Below are 23,756 nucleotides of genomic sequence, written 5' to 3'. Positions count from 1 at the left end.
GGCCGCTCTAGGCGCCCGGGAGGCCGGCGCCGCTGGCCGGGCGGTCCATTGGCGCGGCGCGCGTCCCCTCAGCGGGGCGCTCCCGAGCCGCGCTGCGTCGCCGCCTTTATTTTTTTTATTTTTTTTATTCCTCCTTTTCCTTTTTTTTTTTTTTTTTTTTTCCTCTCCCTGAAGTCGCTCCCCGCTCAGCCCCGTCCCCGCCTTCCCTCCGCCGCCTCTTTTCCCTCCCCGCTCGCAGGGCCGGGGCTCGGGACGCTGCTCGGCGCTTCCCGCCGCTGCTCGTGAGGAGGAGGCGGCCTCCCCCGGCCCCCCCCCCGCCACCCCCGCTCCTCCCGCCGAACCGGGAGGGAGACGATCGCTGCCCGCTCCTCCTCCTCCTCCTTCTCCTCCTGCAGCGGGGGCCGGATCCTGCTGCCGGGGGGAGGGAATTGATGTGGAGACCCAGCGCAGCACCATGCAGCCCCCGCCGAGGAAGGTGAGGGCCCCCCCGGGAGGGGCGAAGGGGGGTCGGGGCTGTGTGTGGAGGAGGTGGGGGGGGGTCAGCAGCGCCGGTGGGGGGGGTTGGGGGGGGGGGGGGATGGCCGAGTGGGGCTGGGTGGGCCGACTGGGACGTGGTGGGTTGGGGGGGTTGGTTGGGAGGGGGGGTGAGGGAGGGATGAGAGGATTTGGGCAGGGGAGGGGGGGCAGCAGGTTGGGGTCCGGGTGGGCTGTGCAGTGATGGAGTCTGGGGGCAGGTTGGGAGAGGGAGAGCAAGTGTGTGTGTGGGGTGAATGGGGGGCGGTGGGGTGAATTGGGGCTGTGGGGTGAATTGGGGCTGTAGGGTGAATTGGGGCTGTGGGGTGAAAGGGGGCCGGTGGGGTCTTGGTGAGGGTGGCCCAGCAAGGTGAGTAAGGGGGGAGCGTTTTGGGAAGTGGGGTGAAAGCTGGACGTGGAGGGGCTGTGGGTGGTGGTGGGGTGGGATGGGTCAGGTGTGGGAGGTGAGCTCTGGAAGCAGGACGAGGCATGGGGAAGGGATGGCGGGATGTGCATGGGGGGCCATGTCTGATCGGTGGGTATGGGGGTGGCCGTGGCTGGGTCACCCCCATGCCCACTGGAGGCTCTCCAAATGAAGGAGAGCAGTGGCTGGGTAGGGCTGGAAGGGGGGCAGTGACTGCAGAGGGCAGGTGGTGAGACGGTCTGCACTGGTTGTGGGGTGCAGCTGGCTATGTTTTGGAGGCTCAGCTGCATTCCCATACTGTGGTGGGTTGATCCCAACAGCGATGGGTTGGTTGTCTTGGAGCAGAAGGTCACGTCTGGAGTCGATGCAAGGATGCAGGCTACCCTGGCATGTTATCAGGAGCGCTGGCGAACAGGAGCAGCCAAAAATGTGCAACATATGTGCGATGGGAACAATCTGCAGATGCGGCGGGGAGGCTTTTTTGTGTCCATGTGGTCCGTGGGAACGTGGGGTGCTTTGCCTTAGAGGGGGCTGGTGTGGGAAAAGACAGAAGGAGGAATTTTGGAAAAAAAGCTGTTCCTGGTGTGGCTTGTCTGTGTAGGCAGGTCGTTATCTGGGAGACTTGAGCTGTAGTGGGGTCTTGAGTTGTGTGTGAGTGCTGATACATGGAGATTTATGTTGTTTTGGGGGATGGATGCAATGGTGGGTGTGTGGGGAGAAAGGGGGAGCTAGAGACGGCGAAGCAGGTCTCCGGGTGGAGAGGCTGCTCGGTTACAGGCACCCTGGAAGGGACTTTGGTCATTTTGAGATTTGTGTGTGATATATTCCTCCTGCTGCCGCCCGATTCCAGGTGGATCGGGCTGTAAATCCTTTACAGCCCGATTGCCGGAGCGCGCCGCAGACACCGGAGGTTTCGTGCGTGATGTGGAGTTTCCTCAGTGAGGAGATTGCAGGGGTTTGCTGTGAACGGTACGATAGTGACTGGGAGAGACACTGGGAGGGGAGGAAGGCTCGAGAGGGAACGTGAACAGAAATCCCTTGTCATCTCCCAGGCTCCCCAGTAGCCCTGGCAGGCAGCTGCAGTGGAGATCTCTCCTTGGCTCGTTCCTGCCTCTCGACCTCTTGTTTTGCAGCTGGACTCTGCTTTTGTTAAAACAGTTCTTATTTCTATTTTAGTTTGCGTTTGGTGGCTTATTTCTGTTACGTGTGTGTCATTCTTTGCCTGTATTATTTCATTTGAGATTATTTCCATTACATGGGTCCTTCTGTTTAGGTTTATTTATTTTGAGTAAGGGTTTTTTTCGTGAGCAGATCAAGATGAGAATGCTGAAAGTTCATGTTAAAGATAGACACTTTTTCTGCGTAAATGCATGTGATTTTTAAATTTTTTTTATATCATGAAAAACTTGTCTTTATATAATGTTGTGATTAAAGGGTGCTTGTTGCTGGGGGATTGATTGCAGTGTTAAAATCGAGGAGGCTTTTTCTAGCTGATGAGATCTAATTTTTTTTCTTTTTTTTTGCCTGGCTGGGGAAGAAGAGGGAGATCTGTGTCGTCTTCCTCTCTGAATTTTTCATCTCTCTTCCCCCATTACAGTAACTGTTTGGCATTTCTGTCCTCATGAAGGCATAATGTCTTCAGATATGCTGGTGATCCTTTTTTAGGCCGATACATGGATTCCCTGTGATCACTAGAGGGCTTAAATGCCAAGACCTCTTCTATTTTTATAAAACCAAGAAGAAAACAACCCCAAGGTTTCCTTCCCAAATCAAATCATTCCTGAGACCTAGGCCAGTTGTGCTGCCTGGCAGTTATCAAGTTGGTTCCCAAAGTATTGAAATTTTAGCTTCAAAATCACAGGGTTCAAAGGAAAATTACCCCAATACTGAAAAAGTAAGACCAGCCTTTGAAGCCTTTTGTAGAGGGCTCTTTTGACCCGATGCACAATCAAAAACGACTTGATGTTTGAGCCATCTTTAAATGATTGCAATTGTAGGACAGTTTAATAAATTTCAGAATTGTGTGTCTTGCACTCAAGTGCTAAATGTTTACACTAGAATTTATTTCCGCCCCCCCCCCCCCCCCCCCGTGGCCTGCTTTTTCTTTTTGGTAGGAAAAACTCTTTTTTGTTGCACGCGAGTTACCCTGCCAGCTTTTGGAATAAAATTTCATTTTCATTATTGGTTGGGCATAAGCATGAGATTCTTGCCATGTGCAGTGTAAGCAGTGTAAGTGTAATTTCAGAATAGGTGAAGGACATGGATTGGTTTTGTTCTTGTCGAAAGTTGACTTAAACTCCGCAGAAAATATATGTAGTCTGTGTTTTTTTTGTAGGTGAAAGTTACACAGGAGCTAAAAAACATCCAGGTTGAGCAGATGACAAAACTTCAGGCCAAGCATCAGACAGAATGTGAGCTACTTGAAGATATCAGGTAAGGTTACAGAAAACACTACCAAAATTCCTTTAAGATGCAGTTTTTTGGAAGAACATTTGAGTTACAAAACTTCAGGAACTGGCGATGGAATTTCCTCTTTGGATTTCCTGCTTTTAGGCTGTTAAAGTTTTGTCACAGCTGGAAATTATAACTGGAGCTAACACAATGCAAACCATTTTTTCTTCTCTTCAATGGGGGAAATGTTAAAAAAAAGAGTGGCAAACAGCATACAAAAAGTTGGTCTTTTCAGCAACCTTCCTCCATATAATAGACTAAGACTTTGATTTACCAGTTCCAAGGGGCTGCTAAAATTATTAAAATAGTTTAAAACCACTGATGATTTATCTCTCACTGGAGATAGCTTTGAACAGCACTTTAAAATAGATTGTGTTTTTTACCAGAAACTTACAAAAGATATTTACATTTATAATTGAATGCTCTGCACAGGTTAAGATCAATAGAGATAATTTACATGACATCAGTTGTGGAGGTTTTATTATTCGTTTCACCGAATGTGACTGCTTCTCTTATTAAAAATTTGCTTTTCACAAAATATGGTGGTAGTGAATACCTGGAGTGATATGGAGGATTAATCATTCCTTTTGGAGAGGACCCTTTTCTAGGATGGTTCTGCTGCAAAAATATTCAGCAGTGAGTTCACTGCTGTCCTGCTCTTTTTGGCAGTGGGTAGTCCACCCGTTCATTATTTAAATGAGATTTCTTGCTTGATATTTGTCTGTAAAATGCAAATGTGGCAACTTCGACGGATGACATACCGTTTGTCTCGCTCTCACAGTGTCCTCTCCATAAATCAGGATGTCCAGCCTTGAGCTGTCTCTCCCGTTTTTCTTCTGTGGGTGTTGAAACACTTTTTTTTTCGTATGGGAAAGATCACAGCGTTTGTTTCCTTAGATTAAAATCCGTGGCTGTGGAATGTTTGACTAGCAAATGCTGAGTAATAGGTGACAGACTGAGCCAAAGAATTTTTCCCCCTAGATAGAAGCGTATTTTTAGAACATCTAGACCAGGTACTGCTGCTCTAGCCCAGGTTTTGTTAGCATTTCCTATTTTTCGGGAGCCTAGAATGACTTCAGTGTGTGTTCCGCTGAAAGACGTCATCAGCATTATTAGCCTGTGGAGACAAAAACAGGAAAACGTGTGAAAATGCCGGCCTAAATGGTTTTCTTTACTGTAATTTAATTTCTACAGTTAATTCCATTTGTAAATGTTAATGTTATGGATGAAGTTAATATATTTAACTCACTAACACAGTCACTAAACGTACGTGGGCTCCGTTCAGCCTTCTTGTTGCAAGCAATCTGCGTTTGCAGAATCGCTGCGTGGATTTACAGGTTAAACATTCTTTAAACACGGAATGATGTGATGGGATATGACAGCTCCGTCGTGTCAATGGTTTGAACAAGTACCAGGCAACGGAATAAGGGCGAGCAAGAGAATTTTTCTTAAAAACATTTGCTGAAAAAAAAAAAAAAATCTTGGTTTGTGATGCATAGGCCTTTTGATTGCATCTGGCTGTGAAAGGAGGAAGGGGAACTGGGTAGTCTTGATGCTGCACTGGTCAGTGTCCGTCACTGGTGTGAGAAATTGGGTGTCAAACCCGTCATCCCATCACTTGTGTGTTCATGATGTATTCAGGATATGCAGCCACCGTGATTCCGGAGCGTTCCAGAAAGCAGTGCTCCCTGGAACCACACACAGGATCTTTTTGTCTCTGGAACGGAGAATTATTTCTGTAGAAAGCACCCTGCTGTTACCCAAAAGTATTAAATTTTAGCTGAATACTGGTTGTTTGTCAAGACTGGAGAGGGTTCGGGCCCTTTCGTGGCGCTGTTGGAGCTTTCAGGCAGTGCACCAGTACAACTGCACGCTCTCCTTTTGTGCTGCTCTGAATTCTACAGACGTAACTGCTGCAGTGGCAGCAAGAAACTCTCTCTACCTGGTCTGCAAGTTAGTAAGAATGCATATTTTAAATTATTACAAATAATTGCTGTATTTGTTAGCATGATCTGTTAGCATATAAATGCAAACATTCAAATTGCGTGTGTAATACTTACAAACCATAGTATTTGTGTAGGATTTAAAGCTCTTAGTTATATTTTTGCATCATTTCAGTTCAGTTTTGTGCAAAACTAAAGAGAAGTGATACAAGGCAAAGATCAGAAAGTCCTCCTTTGAGTTCTACTAGAATAAATCTATTGTCTGGGATATCAGCAGATGGTTTTTGGCAGCCCACCAGATCATATTTGCCATTCCAGTAGCTTTGATATCTTTCTGCAAAACTGAGCACTGCTTTAAATGTTTATGGTTTGAAGGCTTAAGCTATGACACTTGGAGAGGACGAAGACTGAACTACTGTTTATTCCAAACGGAATTCCTGGTCAGGGGTGAGGCATATAGGTGTAACTACCTTTTCTCCAGCCCCTCTGCAGATACTTAATCTCCTTGAGGGCTGTACATAAACAAAACCACTGTGTTTAATTAAATCTGAAATATGTCATCTTTTGGAGTGGTAACGCAGTGTTTTGTATGCAAGGATGGAGGTTCAGGTCCTGGAGGCTGGGAAGAAAAGACAACACGTTTTGCTTGTGGAAATCATACCTAGGACTTGACAAACCCACGTGCTGGTAGTTGAGTGGAAAGCTTTCTTGGGAGTTGGACGACTTTTGACACAACATAAAATCCTAATATCTATTAAAAAAAATAATCAAATATCCGTTGCAGTTTTACAAACTGCGTTGTGTTTCTCTTCTCTGTGGGAGCTTAGTAGCAGGAAAGCTGAAGTGTCTTTTTATGACTCGACAAGACTGTAATAAAAAAAATTTCAAAACGTGTTAGCAAATGTGTTTAAAAATACATTTCTGTGTTTATAATCTCTCTGTGGCTCTTCATGTTACGTTTCTTCAGACTTAGCGACTGGGGAATTTGTGGAACAAGTGATTCAGGATGCTTTTAGGATCATTGGCTCAGTTTTAGGCATGACATGTTTATCTTCTGGAGCTCACTAAAGCTACCATATCCTTTCATGTGGTAGATCTGTGCTGGCATCGCTATAAAAAGATTGTCTTTCTGCAACTGTGATGGAGAAGGAGGTATTTCCCCCCAAAAGGTAAATGTAGGCTTTGTTGCTGTCAACCAGAAATCTTTCAGAGATTCTCTGTGGCTGGAAGCACTTTTCACTCTATCCTCATCTGGCTGATTTTAGGCAAGTTAATTATTCTTTTTTTTTTTCCCCCAAAAGGCCAACTGGGTTATGAATGGCTGAATTTATCAGAGGTGTTGGCAATTTTCATGTGTTTTGGTTTTCAAGATTGTCTTATTTCATTGGTGGTAGTAAACAAGTCACACGTAGTAGTCTGAAATTGCCCTTCGTTTGCTGGGACTTGTGTGTGTGTGCACGCATCTGCACAATTGTAAAGAACTGTGTATGTACACATTTTAATTCAACTTGGTATTTCTGTAACTTCTTTATGTGCTATAGATTTCATGAACTTGTTTGGTGATGGCTGCTTTGCCCTGAACGTTGTCTCAAGGCTTTTGAAAAGAACTTTCTATGCCTTTATGATTTTTGCTAATGTATTCTCAAATGTCTTTTTTAGAACTTCTTTGCTTTCATGTTTCGCCAGAGAGAGTGAGGTTGTGGTTGCATGGCTGTTTCAATCTGTTCTAAAGCCTGGACTGCTGCTGAAGGGCCAGCTCCACTTGCCAACTAGTTCGACTGTCTCCCTGGAGGAGCACAAGGATGGATGGGCCATGTGCGTTAGGGAACTTGCCCACCTGAAATCAAACCTGCCCTGTCTTTTCTCCCCCCCAAAAAATTGTTTTTTGATAAATCCATTCCCTGATTCAGCTTGCTAGTGTGAGAGGTAGGAGGATGAGTACCTGAGGAAGGAGAGGGGGAGCTGGACTGTGCAGGAGCAGCCCAGGTACCCATGGGATTAAAGTCGCTACGTAAGCGCAGCCTGATGCTCCCGCAGAAGGCACAGCTGCTGCTTGGTGAACTGCAGAGCTGGGAGGGCCTCCTTGTTTAAATCTGAGCGAATTTTCTGCAGTCTGGGTGTGTGATCCTGTGCTGCTTCATCATTTTAAATCAGTTTACTGTACAGAGTGTTGAAAATAGGTGTAAAGATTGCAGGTGTATAGATTGCAGCCTTCCAGTACCTAGAGGGGGCCTACAGGAAAGCTGGAGAGGGACTTTTTGCAAGGGCATGTAGTGACAAGAAATGGGGCAATGGCTTTAAACTGGAAGAGGGGAGATTTCGATGGGATCTAAGGAAGAAATTCTTCCCTCTGAGGGTGGTGAGGCACTGGCACAGGTTGCCCAGAGGAGCTGTGACTGCCCCATCCCTGGAAGTGTTCCAGGCCAGGTTGGATGGGGCTTTGAGCAACCTGGTGTAGTGGAAGGTGTCCCTGCCTGTGGCGGGGGGGTTGGAACTGGATGATCTTTGAGGTCCCTTCCAACCCAACCACTCTGTCATTCTGTGTTTCTGAAGATTGACTGATTTCTAGCTGAAATGGAATAGCAATACAGCCCTTTTGTTTGTTGGGTCCCAAATTTAGTTTTTCATCACTTTCAACTAAATCCATAGTGTAAAGGGAATTGCCAAAATCGTAGGCTCATAAACTTCCTGAGTTCCTGATTTGGATGCAAATATATGTAGAGATACCTCCTGTTTCTTTCCCTCTTCTGTCCTTGTGATTTCTCCTTCCTTACTTTTTACTTATTTAGAATATCTTCTGGTTGTTCAGTCTAGCATATATCGCAGCGAGTGTATCCTGTAAATTCATTCAGCTCTCTTTTTGTAAGGCTACATTTTCCTCTCACTCTATTTCTGTCTCATTCGCCTTTCTCCTGCTGCTGCTTTGCCTTTGTGTGCTATGTTCTGTCTTCTGGAGCTCTGTCCTCTGAAGATTGCTTCTTCCTTCCTTATTTTTCTTGTTTTTCCTCCCAAATATTTCATCTCTTCCCTAGTCCCTTCTTTATCGAATTCTGAGCTTGGGAATTTTACGTAGTTCTTGGGCATCACCTTTATTTCTGAGATGCTTTCGTGTTTAGTGTGTAGCAGTACTGCTCGTGCCTACTGCGTTTGTTAAACCTCTGCCTTCACTTGCTTCACAGCCCGGGTCCTTTCTGATCTTGGGTGCTGTTGCCCTGTCAGCTGCACTGTCGTAGAACAGAATCACAGAATGGTTTGGGTTGGAAGGGACCTCAGAGATCATCCAGTTCCAACCCCCCTGCCATGGGCAGGGACACTTTCCACTCACCAGGTTGCCCAAAGCCTCATCCAACCTGGCCTTGAACACTGCCAGGGATGGGGCAGCCACAGCTTCTCTGGGCAACCTGTGCCAGTGCCTCACCACCCTCAGAGGGAAGAATTTCTTCCTTAGATCCCATCAAAATCTCCCCTCTTTCAGTTTAAATCCATTGCCCCATGTCCTGTCACTACACACCCTTGTCCAAAGCCCCTCTCCAGCTTTCCTGTAGCCCCTTTAGGTACTGGAAGGTGCTGGAAGGTCTCCCCAGAGCCTTCTCTTCTCCAGGCTGAACAGCCCCAACTCTCCCAGCCTGTCTCCAGAGCAGAGGTGCTCCAGCCCTTGGATCATCTCCATGGCCTCCTCTGGCCCCGCTCCAGCAGCTCCATGTCCTTCTTGTGTTGGGGACCCCAGAGCTGAAGGCAGCACTGCAGGGGGGTCTCAGGAGAGCAGAGCAGAGGGGCAGAATCCCTTCCCTCGACCTGTCGCTTGATTCTGCTCCGCTGAGACGTAGCGGGTTGGACGTGGAGTGTGTGAGTGAGGGAAGAAGGAACTTACTGGGAATTTGTTTTTATGTGCCCAGTACGAGGACCAAGTGCTTCTTTGTCATCTCTAACTCGGCGTCTCGTTCCTGTTGTAACAAGCCTGAGCGAACAGTGCAGATACTTAAAAAAAGAAAGTAACAGTATGAATGAATGTATATCTGTCGGTAGCTTGTTGCTGCTAGTTCTAACATGCCGTTTTACATGTTGAATTATACTCCACTTAATAAAGCTGCGTGTAACCTTTTGCTGTGAGCGTACCTCGTACTCTCTGGTGGAATTTGACTCACTACGCTCCTGCGATCTCCCGGATCGTGCTGGTAGCTTTGTGATAAGGTTTACGGCAGCTTTGGCTGCGGGTCAAGCCACCGAAGTAGAAACTCTCTGCAGGTCTGATTTTAAATGTGGCAAACCTCACACAGCAGCTCCAATGCGGATCACTTAACAGAGACCACGTTAGGGAACAGGCTTGTCGCGGTACGGATGGCGCTGCCGAAGGAGAAGTAACTGGAAAACTGGAAAAGAGTATGTGTTTATGTATGTATATAGCCATATATATTAGGATGCCATAAGAAATTCCGAAAAATTATGAGGAAGCTTTACTTTTCCTGTCCCGAGGCAAAGTAGTAGTGAGGAGTTTACCTTTCTTCCTCTTCTTTCCAGTCTCCAGCTGCAGGGAATGCAATTTGTCTGGATGTTCTTGAACCCTATTTTAGACTCCACAACATGTTTGCGTCTGACTAGTGGGTATCTGATAAGGCCTTTTTTTTTAAAAAAAAAAAAATAATTCCTGTTCAGAACTTCCTCTCTGCAGTCACTGGGAGGTTCTCAGGAGATTGTCTTTTTTTTTTTTTCCTTTATACTGCTCGGAAATTTGTCCTTCATTGCCACCTTTCCTTTTTCCTTCAAGGTCATTCACTCCATTCAGCAGACGCGCTGCCCGCCTCTGGTGTTTGCAGCTGTATTGAAGTAGGAGCAGAGTCATGTTCTGTGCTTACAGGTTCTGGATTCTGTGACCTGCCAAAGGTAGAGGACAGCAGAAGAATTAGAAAAACTCATGAAAACTGTGTGCACAGTATTGTTTCAGTCTGAGTTTGACTCTCTTGAAAAGGCTTTCCTTGTGCAACTAGTAGATCTAGAGGCTTGATTTTTTTCTTTAAACCTTGCAGTTTTCTTAGGAGTTGATGACATTTTCTTTCCTCTTGGGTTGATCTTTCTCACTGCTAGTGAGTATTGTGAGTTCATTTTTTATATTTTGTTTCCAAGCTCTGTGAACTAGTTGAGGGGACACAGCGTAATTCTTCGCTGTAGCACCACATATGCAGAAACTTCAGAAATTTTGAGAAAAAATTAGTGGTGTTACCTTTGAATAATATTCCATATCAAGATGCCACAGAATCTGTGGTCTGGGCACGTTACCTATAATTAGGCAGTCCTTTAATGAGATGCTCGCATTCTTGATGGAATTAAAATCTGGTGGTGTTTTGACTGGAACTGTTTGAGGGAAGCTTGGAATGTACTTAAAAAAATGTTGCCTACTGGGTGTGGAAGTCCAAGTTTTTAGCAGGCAAAAAAAAAAAAAAAGATTCAGTATAAACATAGCCACAGTGTAATGATTCAGGCCTAGCTTGGCACGGTGAAATTGAGAAATGGACCACACTCCTTCATTTCTTATTTTTTTTATCCCTGGCATATAAAAAGTAATGGACCTCCTGTTTCAGTATTTTTAAGTAGCTTTACAGTTTTTGGTTGACTGATGAAGGTTTGGTTTTCATGATCCTCTTGGGGTTTCTTTGTAGCAGAAATAACTGTATTAAAACCAAAACAAAACCCAAACAAACCACCACCAACAAAAAACCCAAACAACAATCCATTTCTCACATCAGAAAGGAAATTAATTTTTTTTCACCACTTTAGCTTTAAGGCTTGCATTTGAAGGAGCTTTTGGTTACTAAAGCAATTCCAACACGTGCTCTGGAGGTCTGATTTTTAAGGGCTCGTGTTCCTTAGCAGCTTTCAGGAGAATCCAGGCTTGTTCCGTTAGCTGGTGAGCACCGTGCCTTTGATGTGCTTTGTCTTGGAAGGCTGTAACAAGACGATTCTGGTACTGAGTAAAACTCATGCATTCCTTACCAAAAACTGCATTTTCAGTTTTGACTCAATGCCCCCTTTTTAAGAATGAATTCTTTAGCTTGCAGAAAGTTGTGTGGGTGGGTTTTTTTTCCTGAATTTTATCCGAGTGCGGCCTTTCCTGGAGCTAACTATGGTTTTTCACCGCAGTGTTACTGGGCAGAGCTCTGGAAAACCAGCAGTTGTGATGCAAAGTTGCCTTTGTTACAGATTTTGATGGTGACCATTGCAAGGTGTAGCTGCCAATCGACCAGGTTAGGTATGTGTATCAGAATTCGTGCTACAGGATAATTTTAAAGGAACAACAAGCTCTTCCTTTGATCCATGTGATCAAACCCAAGCCTGATTCTGTGAGGAAGGCTCTCCCTTTAAGGCTCTAAGTATTTTTAATCCCAACTCTTACTTCAAAACCCTGTATGTAAGGGGAGTTGAAGATGTTCAGGACATACCACAAATGTCATGATAAGCTGTATTGGGAAGAGGAAGAGCATTCTTATCATTCCAGACACAATTAGCGTCGCCTGGCTTAATTTCCTCTGGTGTTTTGCTGTATTTGTTTCATCATGTTTGGTGGGAAGAGGTTTGTTTTCCAGGTTCTGCATCCTTTGCCAGTAATGCTTTCTGCATCTTTTGCAGACAGCGCTTTCAGCCTTTTAGCATAACCTACACAAAGACTTTTGTAAACAATACCTGCTGTGGCTTGGGACATGGGGGCTGGTAACAGAGGGCACTCCACCCTTTTCATCTAGCTTGGTGGCTGCAGACTGTTTTTTTTATTTTTTGAAGTTATTTTTTCTTCTTCCCCTGTGCCAGCCTTGTCTTTCCTCTGGAAGTTGATTTAGACGTTCACAGATGAACAGGGAGATGTGCATCAGCAAGTGGAGAGTTGGACAGGGAGAAATTTAATGAAATACAACAAGGGCAAGTGTAGAGTCTTGCATCTGGGGATGAACAACCCCATGTACCAGTACAAGTTGGGAGCTGAGCTGTTGGGGGCAGCACAGGGGAAAGGGACCTGGGGGTCCTGGTGGACAGCAGGATGACCATGAGCCAGCAATGTGCCCTTATGGCCAAGAAGGCCAATGGCATCCTGGGGTGTATTAGAAGGGGTGTGGTGAGTAGGTCGAGAGAGGTTCTCCTCCCCCTCTACTCTGCCCTGGTGAGGCCGCATCTGGAATATTGTGTCCAGTTCTGGGCCCCGCAGTTAAAGAGGGACAAGGAACTGCTGGAGAGAGTCCAGCGCAGGGCCACAAAGATGATGAAGGGAGTGGAGCATCTCCCTTCTGAGGAAAGGCTGAGGGAGCTGGGTCTCTTTAGCTTGGAGGAGACTGAGGGGGGACCTCATTAATGTTTATAAATGTGTAAAGGGTGACTGTCATAAGCATGGAGCCCGGCTCTTCTCAGTAGCATCCAATGACAGGACAAGGGGAAATGGATCTAAGCTGGAACATCGGAGGTTCCGCTTAAACATGAGGAAGAACTTCCCAGTAAGGGGAACAGAGCACTGGAACAGGCTGCCCAGAGAGGTTGTGGAGTCTCCTTCTCTGGAGATGTTCCAGACCCGCCTGGACGCGTTCTGGTGTGATCTGATCTAGGTGGTCCTGCTCCGGCAGGGGGATTTGACTAGATGATCCTTTGAGGTCCTTTCCAATCCCTCACATTCTGGGATTCTGTGAAGCGAAGTCGATTTCATGTTAGTCCAGTTCGTAGTCCATTGTATTTTCTGCCTGGCGGGCACAGATTCTCCACTTTGCCTCTGCCAGCGGGGTGTGGTGAGTAGCAGGAGACAGCCTTGCACCACAAGAACTGGCTTCACTGGAATGTTTTTGACTGTGTGTCAAGCTGGCTCAGAACAAGTTCGGTTTTTGTCATGCTGAAAATAGCCGCCAGCAGGTTGTGAACGACGGTTCTTGGCAGTGCCACTGTTTGTGTCGCAGAACTGGAGTTAATTGGAAGGTACAACCTTGTCCTAATGCAAACAGTGTCACAGGGTGGTGTTTCTAAATAATAATATTAATGAAAAAGGTACAGCTTTTCACAGGAGCTGATAACACTCAGAGAATCTGATAGTTGTGGCTGTATTTATAGAATCACAGAACGGTTTGGGTTGGAAGGGACCTCAAAGATCATCCAGTTCCAACCCCCCTGCCATGGGCAGGGACACCCTCCACTACACCAGATTGCCCAAAGCAACCAATTTGAAGTGGGGTTTATGTTTTTACCAAAAGTTATAATTGGAACCTGTGTATTCTGTGTCTGGTAAAGGCTGCTAGAACTTTATATAAAGGATGCTGAAGATGCTCCTCAGAACTGTACAGAATTGACATTATAGACCTGTTCGGCCAGTCTCCTGATGGTGCATTGCATGAAGTTCCTTTTAATATTAGAGTTTCTGCTTTGGGGTCGAGTCTGGCGTTGGAGTCAAAAGAGAACACTGGTCCCGTCTCCTCTCGGGGACCTTGAAAACCTTGTGCTTTTTCAGTGCCAGTGAGTGGGAAACTTGTCCTGACAAATGAGGGAAATGATATTATGGGATCATACCTCATGTAAATACTCTTCATAGGGGAGGCAGAGCTAAAAAGAGACATTTTTTCCTTTTTTTTTTCCCCCCCAATGTAGCGTGGTTATCTTGACTGCGGAGAACTTAGTACCGTGTTACTTGGCTTACCATCCGCAGCTGGTCGTTGAGATCATCTTTTCCTGCTCCTACTGGACTTTTAACCTGGCTGTTATCTTGTATTACAGTTGGTAATTTTGGTTTTCGGATGAATATGTATCTGATTATTGGGGTTTTTTGGGTCTTAGTACAGTCAATGAGCTTGTTCCATCATCTTACTTGCTTACTGCAGAGTGAAAGCACACAAAAAAAGGTGTTCTGCGTTCATGTTTTTGAAAATGGGCTTTAAAAGAAGGGCAAAACCTAATCAAACCAAAGTTATTCCAGACCAGTATTTGCAGTAAATGAAACTGGTTTATAACAGCTCAAAGTAGTGTTTTTCTGTTTGTTTTTTTATAGTAGATTTTAAAATTTTAATAACGTTTTTCCAAAATGCAATGTAGCAATATGTTAAGTTAGAGGCTTTTTATTGAGTTAATGTTTGTAAGTGGTTGTTTTTATTTCTTCAAAAACACAATATTTCCAACTAATACTTGAGGAAAGAGAGTAAAACTAACAAAAAAACCTTATTGAAATCTCAGGGTTTTTTTTCCCATGTACTACTGCAAGCGTGTAAAGTCTATTCTTAGATTTTTAAAGTTTTTCTTCACGTTTGGAGATGTTCCTTGTAGCAGTCTTGTGAGCTATTTGAAATATTTCTTCTGTGAGAAGGTGGGTAGGTCCGATCTCCAGTGGCCACAAGAAGGTTGCTCACACACATCTCGCTGCTCCTGCGCCTTCTCCAGCGAGCATCCTTGTAGTGAGAGAGACAAAACGCCTCGGTGTCTCATTTTCTGAGAAGAGCTCAGCCATGCAGAGGACTTTTGAAGATTTATGGTGGTAAAGCCACTAAGTGCAGTTATTTCTAGCTTGTGTGCTAGATGCCAGCCAGTGTTAGTGAAGGAAATTTTGGCACTCGTGACCACGTTTAAATACGTACGTACAATACTGAGCATAAATAGGTTATGTTTTTGGCTCTGCTCTATTCTGTATGCATATTTGGAGGGGAGGGAAAAAAAAAAGGGAGGAGGCAAAAAACCGAACAAGCCACGATTTTTCTGGAGGGGATGATACTCTAAGATGATCTCAGATCAAAAGTGCTTTTAAAGATGTTTGAATATAAGAATAAACGAACTTGGGTATTTTGAGATACGCTCCTGGCAACATTTGGAAAGGCTGGAAATTTGAGGAATTACTTAAAATTATTTTCTAAGGGTATAAAATGCAGAAGTACTTTGGGTTTAATTCAGAGTTTAAGAATGACAGAGATGAGGGCCTGATTTTTTTTTTTTTTTTTTTAAATGAAATAAAATTGACCCAAATGTTTTTCAGGGTTTTGGCAATGTAGTAAAATTGTCGTATTTCTTGACATAGTTGTGAATTTCTATCTGGAAACATTACCATATGTTAGGCTGTTGAATTTGTGTTAATGTTTGATCTAAAAATCGATGTCTGTCCATCCTAAAACTGGGCAGAGACAGAGGAGAGAGGCTATAGAATGACTTGTGAATTAAAAAAAGATAATCAGAAAAGCAATAATAGACAGCATTGCAGTGTCTGGATTTCTAGCAGCTGCTTTTTGCACTGCTGGTGTCTACCCAGCCTGGTGTTAGCCTGTCTTATTTCTAAATGCACTTTGCTCATTTTCAGCTGTGGTGCTGCTAGTGGCTTTACATGTTCTTTTAATGTGCTGCTCATTTATGAAGTTTTCTTTCATGTTAATTGTTTCTGTGCGATTGTTTCTAATTACCTCTGTGATCGGAGCCGACTCGATAAGAGGACACGTAAATATAGCTGCCTGGTGACATCTGGTTAGAAATAGGTCCTGCTTTTGAATTTCTTCTGTTTTCTCAACGCTGTTAGTCCGCGTGGTTGTGAGAGAGACAGAGTGCATAGGTAAAGTAGTCACAGTTTCTGTACAAGATCTGCTGCAGTATTTATATGTTTGTACACTTGGAGGAATCCAGGCCATTTCTGGGAATGCTGTTGCTTTCAGGATTCGGTTGCAGCTGAATTGCAAGAAGGAGGAGAAACAAGTGAAGAGAGGATCATCACAAGGCTTTGTTTTAACATGAGTGACAGCAAAGCCGAAACCTTGGAATTTTAATACATATATTTCACCAGCTCCTGTGGTATTGGTGTAAAGTGATAAACGAAAGTTATTTCACTAAGCTGACAATACTGGAATAAATAGGTGCTCTTTAAAAATAGATGTGCCTCCAGGGTGTTTCCCCTGGAGTGTCTAACCAGAAGGAATGTCCAACTCTGCCACACCTTCGTTCTTTGCTGCAACTATTGCAGTGACACAACCAGCTGTTTTCTCCGGAGGTGAGGAAATGGAATTGCGTACAGCGGTTGGTCTTGCTGCATCCGGTCGATGTTACACCACTCTCCGCTCGCATGTAGCGAGAAACAGTTGTAGTTTGTCCTTCCTGATACTGGATTGGAAGAAATACTTTGGTGACTGGAATGATTTCTACCCCTCTGCTGAGTTCTGCAGGGAAAGCTATTGAGGTGTCTTGTGTTTCTTTAATGTGTGTAAGTCTGTATCTGGAAATACATCCAGACAGAATAGTAGGGAGCAGATCTGGCTGGCTTTGCTCTCTGAATTGATAAAACGCAAGTAACTGCAGTCCACAAGTTCACAGAATCATAAAATGGTTTGGGTTGGGAGGGACCTTAAAGATCATAGAATCATAGAATGGTTTGAGTTGGAAGGGACCTCAAAGATCATCCAGTTCCAACCCCCCTGCCACGGACAGGGACACCCTCCACTACACCAGGTTGCCCAAAGCCCCATCCAACCTGGCCTGGAACACTTCCAGGGATGGGGCAGCCACAGCTTCTCTGGGCAACCTGTGCCAGTGCCTCACCACCCTCAGAGGGAAGAATTTCTTCCTTAGATCCCATCGAAATCTCCCCTCTTTCAGTTTAAAGCCATTGCCCCTTGTCCTGTCACTACACACCCTTGTCCAAAACCCCTCTCCAGCTTTCTTGTAGCCCCTTTAGGTACTGGAAGGTCTCCTTGGAGCCTCCTCTTCTCCAGGCTGAACAGCCCCAACTCTCCCAGCCTGTCTCCATAGCAGAGGTGCTCCAGTCACAGAACAACTCATGTTGGAAGGGACCTCAAAAGACCATCTGGTCCAACCTTTTGTAGCAGAGGGAGCCTTGATGCGATTACCTAGCACCCTGTCCAGTCGCATCTTGAAGACCTCCAGCAACGGGAACCCTACCACGTGTCTTGGGAGATTGTTCAAGTGATTGATTGTCCTCCCTGTGAAAAATTTCTTTCATACATCAAGATGTAACCTCTCCCAGTGCGACTTGTACCACTGCCCCTTGTCGTCTTTGTGTGGCTCCTTGTGAAGAGAAGTTGTATGACCACACTAGACAACAAGGAGTCAGAGAGGTGAGACCTTTTAATTTAGGCTCGGTGGTAATGGAATCAGTAGCGTTTAAGAATTTTCAACTACAGGAGTACAAAACTCTTAATTTTTTTCCCTCCCCTCCCTTCAGTGCTCCCAGAGATGACAAGAGTGTTGAATGGGAATGTGTGTCTGGAACATTATGCAGTGTTGAAGTACCGTATCTGTATATCAATGTGGTGCAGGAACGTGGGTTGTAAAAGCTGAATGTTGTGTGTTTCAGTACCTTGTAATAACAGAGAAATGAATTCCTTTTGCTGAAAGCATCCTTGGGTGCTTTAAAAACCTTTTGGTACTAGACGGTGTGTTTTCTCTTTCTCTCTATAAAAGCAGCCAGTAAATCTGCTAGAGATGATCTCTTTGAAACCGAGAATCCAGACTGGGAAGAAAATGCCTGTAGTGTGGGATTTTTGGCATTGTTTGTTTTTTTTTTTTTGAAGGGAGGAGTTACCTTTTTCCAGGTATCTAAGCAGGGTAACAGAAGGGAGTGTGAATTGGTGAGCAAAACGAGTCAGGGCTCATGATTTGATTTCCTTTCCAGATCTTTGAGCAAGCTCATCTTTTCGTTGTGGTTAAAAGAACGCTCGGGTATCTGTATAGCAAACGTTCATATTTTTGGGTCACTGAAGTGTTTTGTATAACAAATATCTTTGGGTCTGTTAGCAGGAGCTGTAGCTGTTTCTTATATTCCATGTTTTTCACCCAACAGTAGAAAAGAGATGAAAGAAAAGTAATTTCTGCAGTTTCTTTGGGCAATTGCAGTCAGATTAGTTTGTGTCGGCTTCTTAGCTATTTTCTGTGTCTTTCAAGCAGAAGTGAAGAGCTCAAACGTGTAATGATCTGGGTGGTGGTGAGATTTTTGAATCGTTACCTCTCTATATAGTGACAGCCTTGAGAAATGCACTAATTCTCTTTGGACATCTGAATTTTTCACCTGTGCTTGCTGCGTGAAAGGTGCAGAAGCGCTTTGGTACGATGCAGTGACCAATGTGGAGGCTTTCAGGGCAGCATCTGCCTGAAAATTTCTAATCTATCAAAACGTATACAGAGCTTAAATGATATGTGTTGTGTTCAAATAGGTTAAAAAAACCCTCAACCAATCAACACACCAAAAAATCAAACAAACTTTAAAAATATTAATCTGTATTTCTGTTAATCTATGTGAAAGCAGATTTTGGTTAGTTACTATGAGCTAATCAGTTATGTAGAAAACAAAGAAGGCCTTATACTCTAGTTTTTCTAAGCATTTGAAGTTCAGGCTTTTCTGCTGAGAAGGTGAACATAATCTTTGTTATTACATGAGTCTGTCATTTGTAAATCTGCAGAATTTTGACGCCAGAATCCAAAGACTGGTTACAGTTGATGTTTCAGTCTGGCTGTTACCGGGGGAGAAATGACTATTTCTAATGCCAAGGGAATTGAATCCTCTAGGATTCTATTGCTTCTGTAGCAGCTGCTGGCCATTAGATACCCAAGAAATAGTGCAAAAATCTACATAAAGGTTTGAGGATCATCTAGTGTGTTGTTGAAGCCTGGTAAAAATGCTCTTTATTTCTTTCTTCTGCACGTGCTTCCCCTTTATGCTCCCTCTTCTTTTGGTGGCTGTCTTCACTTTCATCTTTACAAATGTGCAAGTAGGAGTGAAGGTATGTTTCTTTTACTTGGAATCAAGGATGGTGATGTTGTTATTCCTGATCTCCTGGGGAGACTTGGCCTTCTGACCAGTCATATTCTGTGTCCTGCAGCCAAGGTTTACCGTGACTGCAGAGCTCTGCTGTGTCCGAGGAATGCGACTGTCGACAGTGGTCTTTGTTCTGGAGTTTGGGGTAGTCTTTTAAACACCCCAGGCCTAGATTGTGGAGTGCGTTGAGCTTTGATCTTCCCTCAAAAGTTCGTTTTACTTAGCAGGGGTGCTTTGATATTCTCTGCTTGCTGGAGCTGATTGGTGCCAAGTCCTTCTCACGGAGGTGCACTGTGGTGCTGCTGCCCAGTTAACAACCAAGACCAGATCTTTTCAGCCAGAGAGATGTTATTGTGAATCCAGACACATCCAAACACTTTTCTGCTCTCAAGTGAGCAAATGGATCTCCCTGCTGCTGAAGTTTTACATGCTGAAATGTTGGATTTTTTTTTCTTTCTGGATTTTGCAGGTTAGTTCGATGTTCCACCAGGCAAGGGCTGAGCGCTGTTTTTTTGGCATAGCAAGCTAGATGTTTGAAACACGTTTTGCCTTACCTTCACGTAGCTGTGCTGACGAGTTGCCAGCCTGGAGAGAACCTGTATTAGCACCTGTGTTCTGGTTATACCACAGCTTTTCAATCAGGAAAAATAGTCTGACTAGACGATGCTCCTCTTCCCCAAAAGTGCTCTTTTCGTAAATGAATTTCCAGTTTAGTTATATTAAAAAATGATTCTTAATTCCCAGTTAAGCACCTGCGCTGCGTTTGCCCTTGGGGAAGATTATCCTCTGTTGGGCTTCCTGTTCTGAGGTGTTTGTAGCAGCTAATGCTGCTGCAGGTAGTAATCAGGATCAAGGCAAGCCAGTGGCAGGAAGAAAAGGCTTCTTGTACTCTTTTAAGTATCTTTTCCAGGAGGCCGGTTGGCAGTAGACTTAAGTTTCAGCTTTTTGGAAAAAGGATGAGGTGGGACCCTGGCTTCTCTTTCCTTGTGTAGGGAATGATGCAAGCAGAAATGACTGGCTGTACTCAAGAACCTTCCCAGGTGAAATGGGTAGAGGTAAGGAATGCCACAGTTCTGGAAAAGAAACAGTTCAAGGATAGGAAAATAGTAGAGTTCATTTTTTTTAGTTGGTTGGTTGGTTGGTTTTGTGTTTTTTTTTTTTAACTCCCTACCCAGCAGATGCCGTACCTACAGAAATTTAGCTGCCTTCACTCTATTTCTGATTATTTCAACAATAACACCAAATTCAAAAAGCATAATTCTGTTGCAGTGTCTCTCCTGTTGCTTCCTGGAGAGGGACTCTGGAAAAAAAAAAAAGTCCCTGGAGAGGGACTTTTGACAAGCGTAGTGACAGGACACGGGGCAATGGCTTTAAACTGAAAGAGGGGAGATTTCGATGGGATCTAAGGAAGAAATTCTTCCCTCTGAGGGTGATGAGGCACCGAACAGGTTGCCCAGAGAAGCTGTGGCTGCCCCATCCCTGGAAGTGTTCCAGGCCAGGTTGGATGAGGCTTTGGGCAACCTGGTGTAGTGGAAGGTGTCCCTGCCCATGGCAGGGGGGTTGGAACTGGACGATCTTGTAGGTCCCTTCCAGCCCAAAACGTCCTGTGATTCCTGTGAGTCCCGTCTGGCCCAGGGGTAACGTACATGAGCTGAGCAGCAGGGAACTGAGCAGCCTTGCTGTTGCTGACTTAGAACAGGCATTCTGGTGGTAGCGATAGTTGTTCCTCTGTGGTATGTGGACCACAACCCATAATAGCGGTGTAGCATTGAATTATTCTGGCAGGACAAGATGGTGGTGGGAGGAATCGTGTGTTTTGCAGTTCTTGGTGACTGACAGGTCCGATTCCTGCATCCAAGGTACGAGCAGGCTTAAATATCCTTTGAAGGAAAACCGTGGACCGTGTTGTTTACAGGAAGCAGTATGAGCAGGAATGTGCTTTCTTGTCATGACATCTGAGTACAGACCAGCGTACCCGGCTGTGGGAAAGCAGTTAGGTTGGTTCATCTGGCTTGTGGGGTGGCAACCATCCTTAAACATCTTAAACCCACTGTCTTTGGCAAAGTTATGAGACACTGCACTGCCGTGGCCAACGTGTGGGCACGTTCCACGCCAACTGTTGCATGTGTGGCAGTGTCTAGGAGAGATGTGCAACAAATAGCAGCTGTTCCTTAAGCAGCAGAGCTTTTTGTGGAGGTACAAATGAGTTACACACGGAGCGGTGTGATCGGGGCGTGTGTAGTGCGTGAGTATTGCCTTCAGACAGAGACACCTCCGGAACAATATTGTAATTGCGAATGCGCTGAGATCTGCACGTGGCATGAAAAGTGAGGATCGAATGTTTTCAGTTGCAGCTCATGTTCTTCATTTAAAAGTTTATAAAGAATACTTATTACTCTTACTAATACTTATTACTCTGCTCTCGTGAGACCCCCCTGCAGTGCTGCGTTCAGCTCTGGGGTCCCCAGCACAAGAAGGACATGGAGCTGTTGGAGCGGGTCCAGAGGAGGCCATGGAGATGATGCGAGGGCTGGAGCACCTCTGCTCTGGAGGCAGGCTAGGAGAGTTGGGGCTGTTCAGCCTGGAGAAGAGAAGGCTCTGGGGAGACCTTCCAGCATCTCCCAGTGCCTAAAGGGGCTACAGGAAAGCTGGAGAGGGGCTTTGGACAAGGGTGTGTAGTGACAGGACAAGGGGCAATGGCTTTAAACTGAAAGAGGGGAGATTTCGATGGGATCTAAGGAAGAAATTCTTCCCTCTGAGGGTGGTGAGGCACTGGCACAGGTTGCCCAGAGAAGCTGTGGCTGCCCCATCCCTGGCAATGTTCAAGGCCAGGCTGGATGGGGCTTTGGGCAACCTGGTGTAGTGGAGTGTTTCTCTGCCCATGGCAGGGGAGTTGGAACTGGATGATCTTGTAGGTCCCTCCCAACCCAAAACGTTCTGTGATTCTATGAATACTCTGAGATATACCTGCAGATACATTTGCGTAATTGAACCGCATATTTTCAGTGAACTATTAAATTTTATTGACTTAAAAAATAACAGTGCATGTACTATGTTCGTATAAGACAGGGCAATTGTGCTCTGAGGAAAAACCCATTATGGTAATTATTATTACTTGTCGAATGCATTAAAATGCAGACTGTGACTGATGTCGGTGCTAATGACAGTGAAACCTCGTGAAAGGTATCATTTAAAAATGAAGTGCCTGTATTAAAAATGTAGGTAAAGAAAGGAGAAGAGTCTTTGTAATAAACTCAGGTGGCACTGCCAAGATCCCTAAAATGTGCCAGCTGAGGGAGGTAAAAACTGTGAGGTGGTTGTTGCACACTGCAAAACATTTTGCAGCTCCAGGATGAAATAAGCTGCTTGAATGATGAAATGTGTCTTGGCTTCTTCAGAGAGCTGTTAAGCAAATGGGGATCAAGGAAATTCCTCATATTCCTGTTTTGTAAAAACGCCTGGTAGAGTGTCTGAATTATGGGATGCGAGTTTTTTTTGAAATAGACAATAACTTGAATACAATGGATCAGGTTTTGGTAATGTATAAAAAGTACTGTTGTGTTTGTCTAAATAGTATCTCTCCCTAACGTTTGCTTCGTTTCCCATTTTAATACAAAAATTTATTAGTGATCCTTTTAAATACACTTAAGCTCTAAACCCAATCTTCATATTTGCTGTCAATGCTAATGCTATCAAGATGGCACACTTTTATTTTGAAGAGAGTGAGTGAAATGTTCACGCTCACCAGCAGCTTTCTTTGTGTTTTGTGTTTTTTGTTTGTTTTTTTTTTTTTTTTTTATTCTGCTAAAGGGAAAACTATTGTTTTAGTCTTGTTTTGTGTCTGGATGTCATGTTTCTCTGATCACATGCTGGACTGCTAATACTTTCAGGAGACAAATTGCTGAAAACATTGACTACGTTTGGGGTTACAAGAATTCGCTATATATAGTGACAAAATTGATTTACGTTTTTTTTTTTTGGCTCTGTTGCTAGTGGCAACTCATCCTAATCCCAAACTGTACAGTAATGTGATTTACGGTGAGTACAGTGCTCGCTGTTGAATGTTGTCTGGAAATTTTTTCTGTGTGCATTGCTAGAGGATCATTGTTCAGGCACAAGGTAAAGATATTTCCTGGTTTATGAACGAGTCGTTTATCATAGGTTATGTGGATTAGAACATTGGAAATGATGAATAAAATCTTAGTTCAAAAGCTCGGAACTTGGGAGAAAACTGCTTCGTCATTTTTGATGGGTTTGTGAAGGAGAAGCTTCTGATTAATTGGAAGCTTGTGCTGATAAAAATCACAAATATCTTCTGCTTAAACTGCAGTTTGCTTGTAGGTTTGTACTGTCACACTAAGTATTTTGCTTATATGTTAATATTTTTGTTTAAATTGGGTAGATTTTACCGAGTGTGTTTTACATACGGCATTAAAAGCCTTGTGTTATAAATGGTACCAAGATGTGTGTTACAAAGAGCACAGCTGAATTGAGTGGGGTTAGAAGAACTATAACTATAACATTCTGTAACTGTAGTGCCATAGGTTGCCAAAAATACAACAGTTGATAATTTTTTCTTTAACTTGTTTGTCAGTGCACTGGCTGAAAGGTAATAACAGGGCTGAGGGTCTTGAATTTTGTGCAGATGTGATGGCAGTACCCAAACAATAAGAGCTGG

General features: G+C 44.4%; 1 protein-coding gene across 2 annotated transcripts in view; it reads left to right on the top strand.

Annotated features, from left to right (window-relative positions):
• Window positions 1-447: 447 nt before the first annotated feature.
• FCHSD2 (FCH and double SH3 domains 2) overlaps window positions 448-23,756 on the top strand; it is a 204,058-nt gene continuing 180,749 nt past the window's right edge. For both annotated transcript variants that reach the window (XM_086615149.1, XM_086615141.1), the window contains exons 1-2: window positions 448-475; window positions 3,273-3,370. In XM_086615149.1, coding sequence (XP_086471275.1) covers window positions 455-475; window positions 3,273-3,370 — 119 coding nt within the window. In that variant the 5' untranslated portion in view covers window positions 448-454. The remainder of the gene's footprint in view (window positions 476-3,272; window positions 3,371-23,756) is intronic.

Source organism: Tauraco erythrolophus, chromosome 1 (assembly GCF_009769465.1).
Source record: "Tauraco erythrolophus isolate bTauEry1 chromosome 1, bTauEry1.pri, whole genome shotgun sequence".
NCBI lineage: Eukaryota > Metazoa > Chordata > Aves > Musophagiformes > Musophagidae > Tauraco > Tauraco erythrolophus.
The sequence above is the reverse complement of the archived record's forward strand: the minus strand, read 5'-3'. Positions and strand labels throughout refer to the sequence as shown.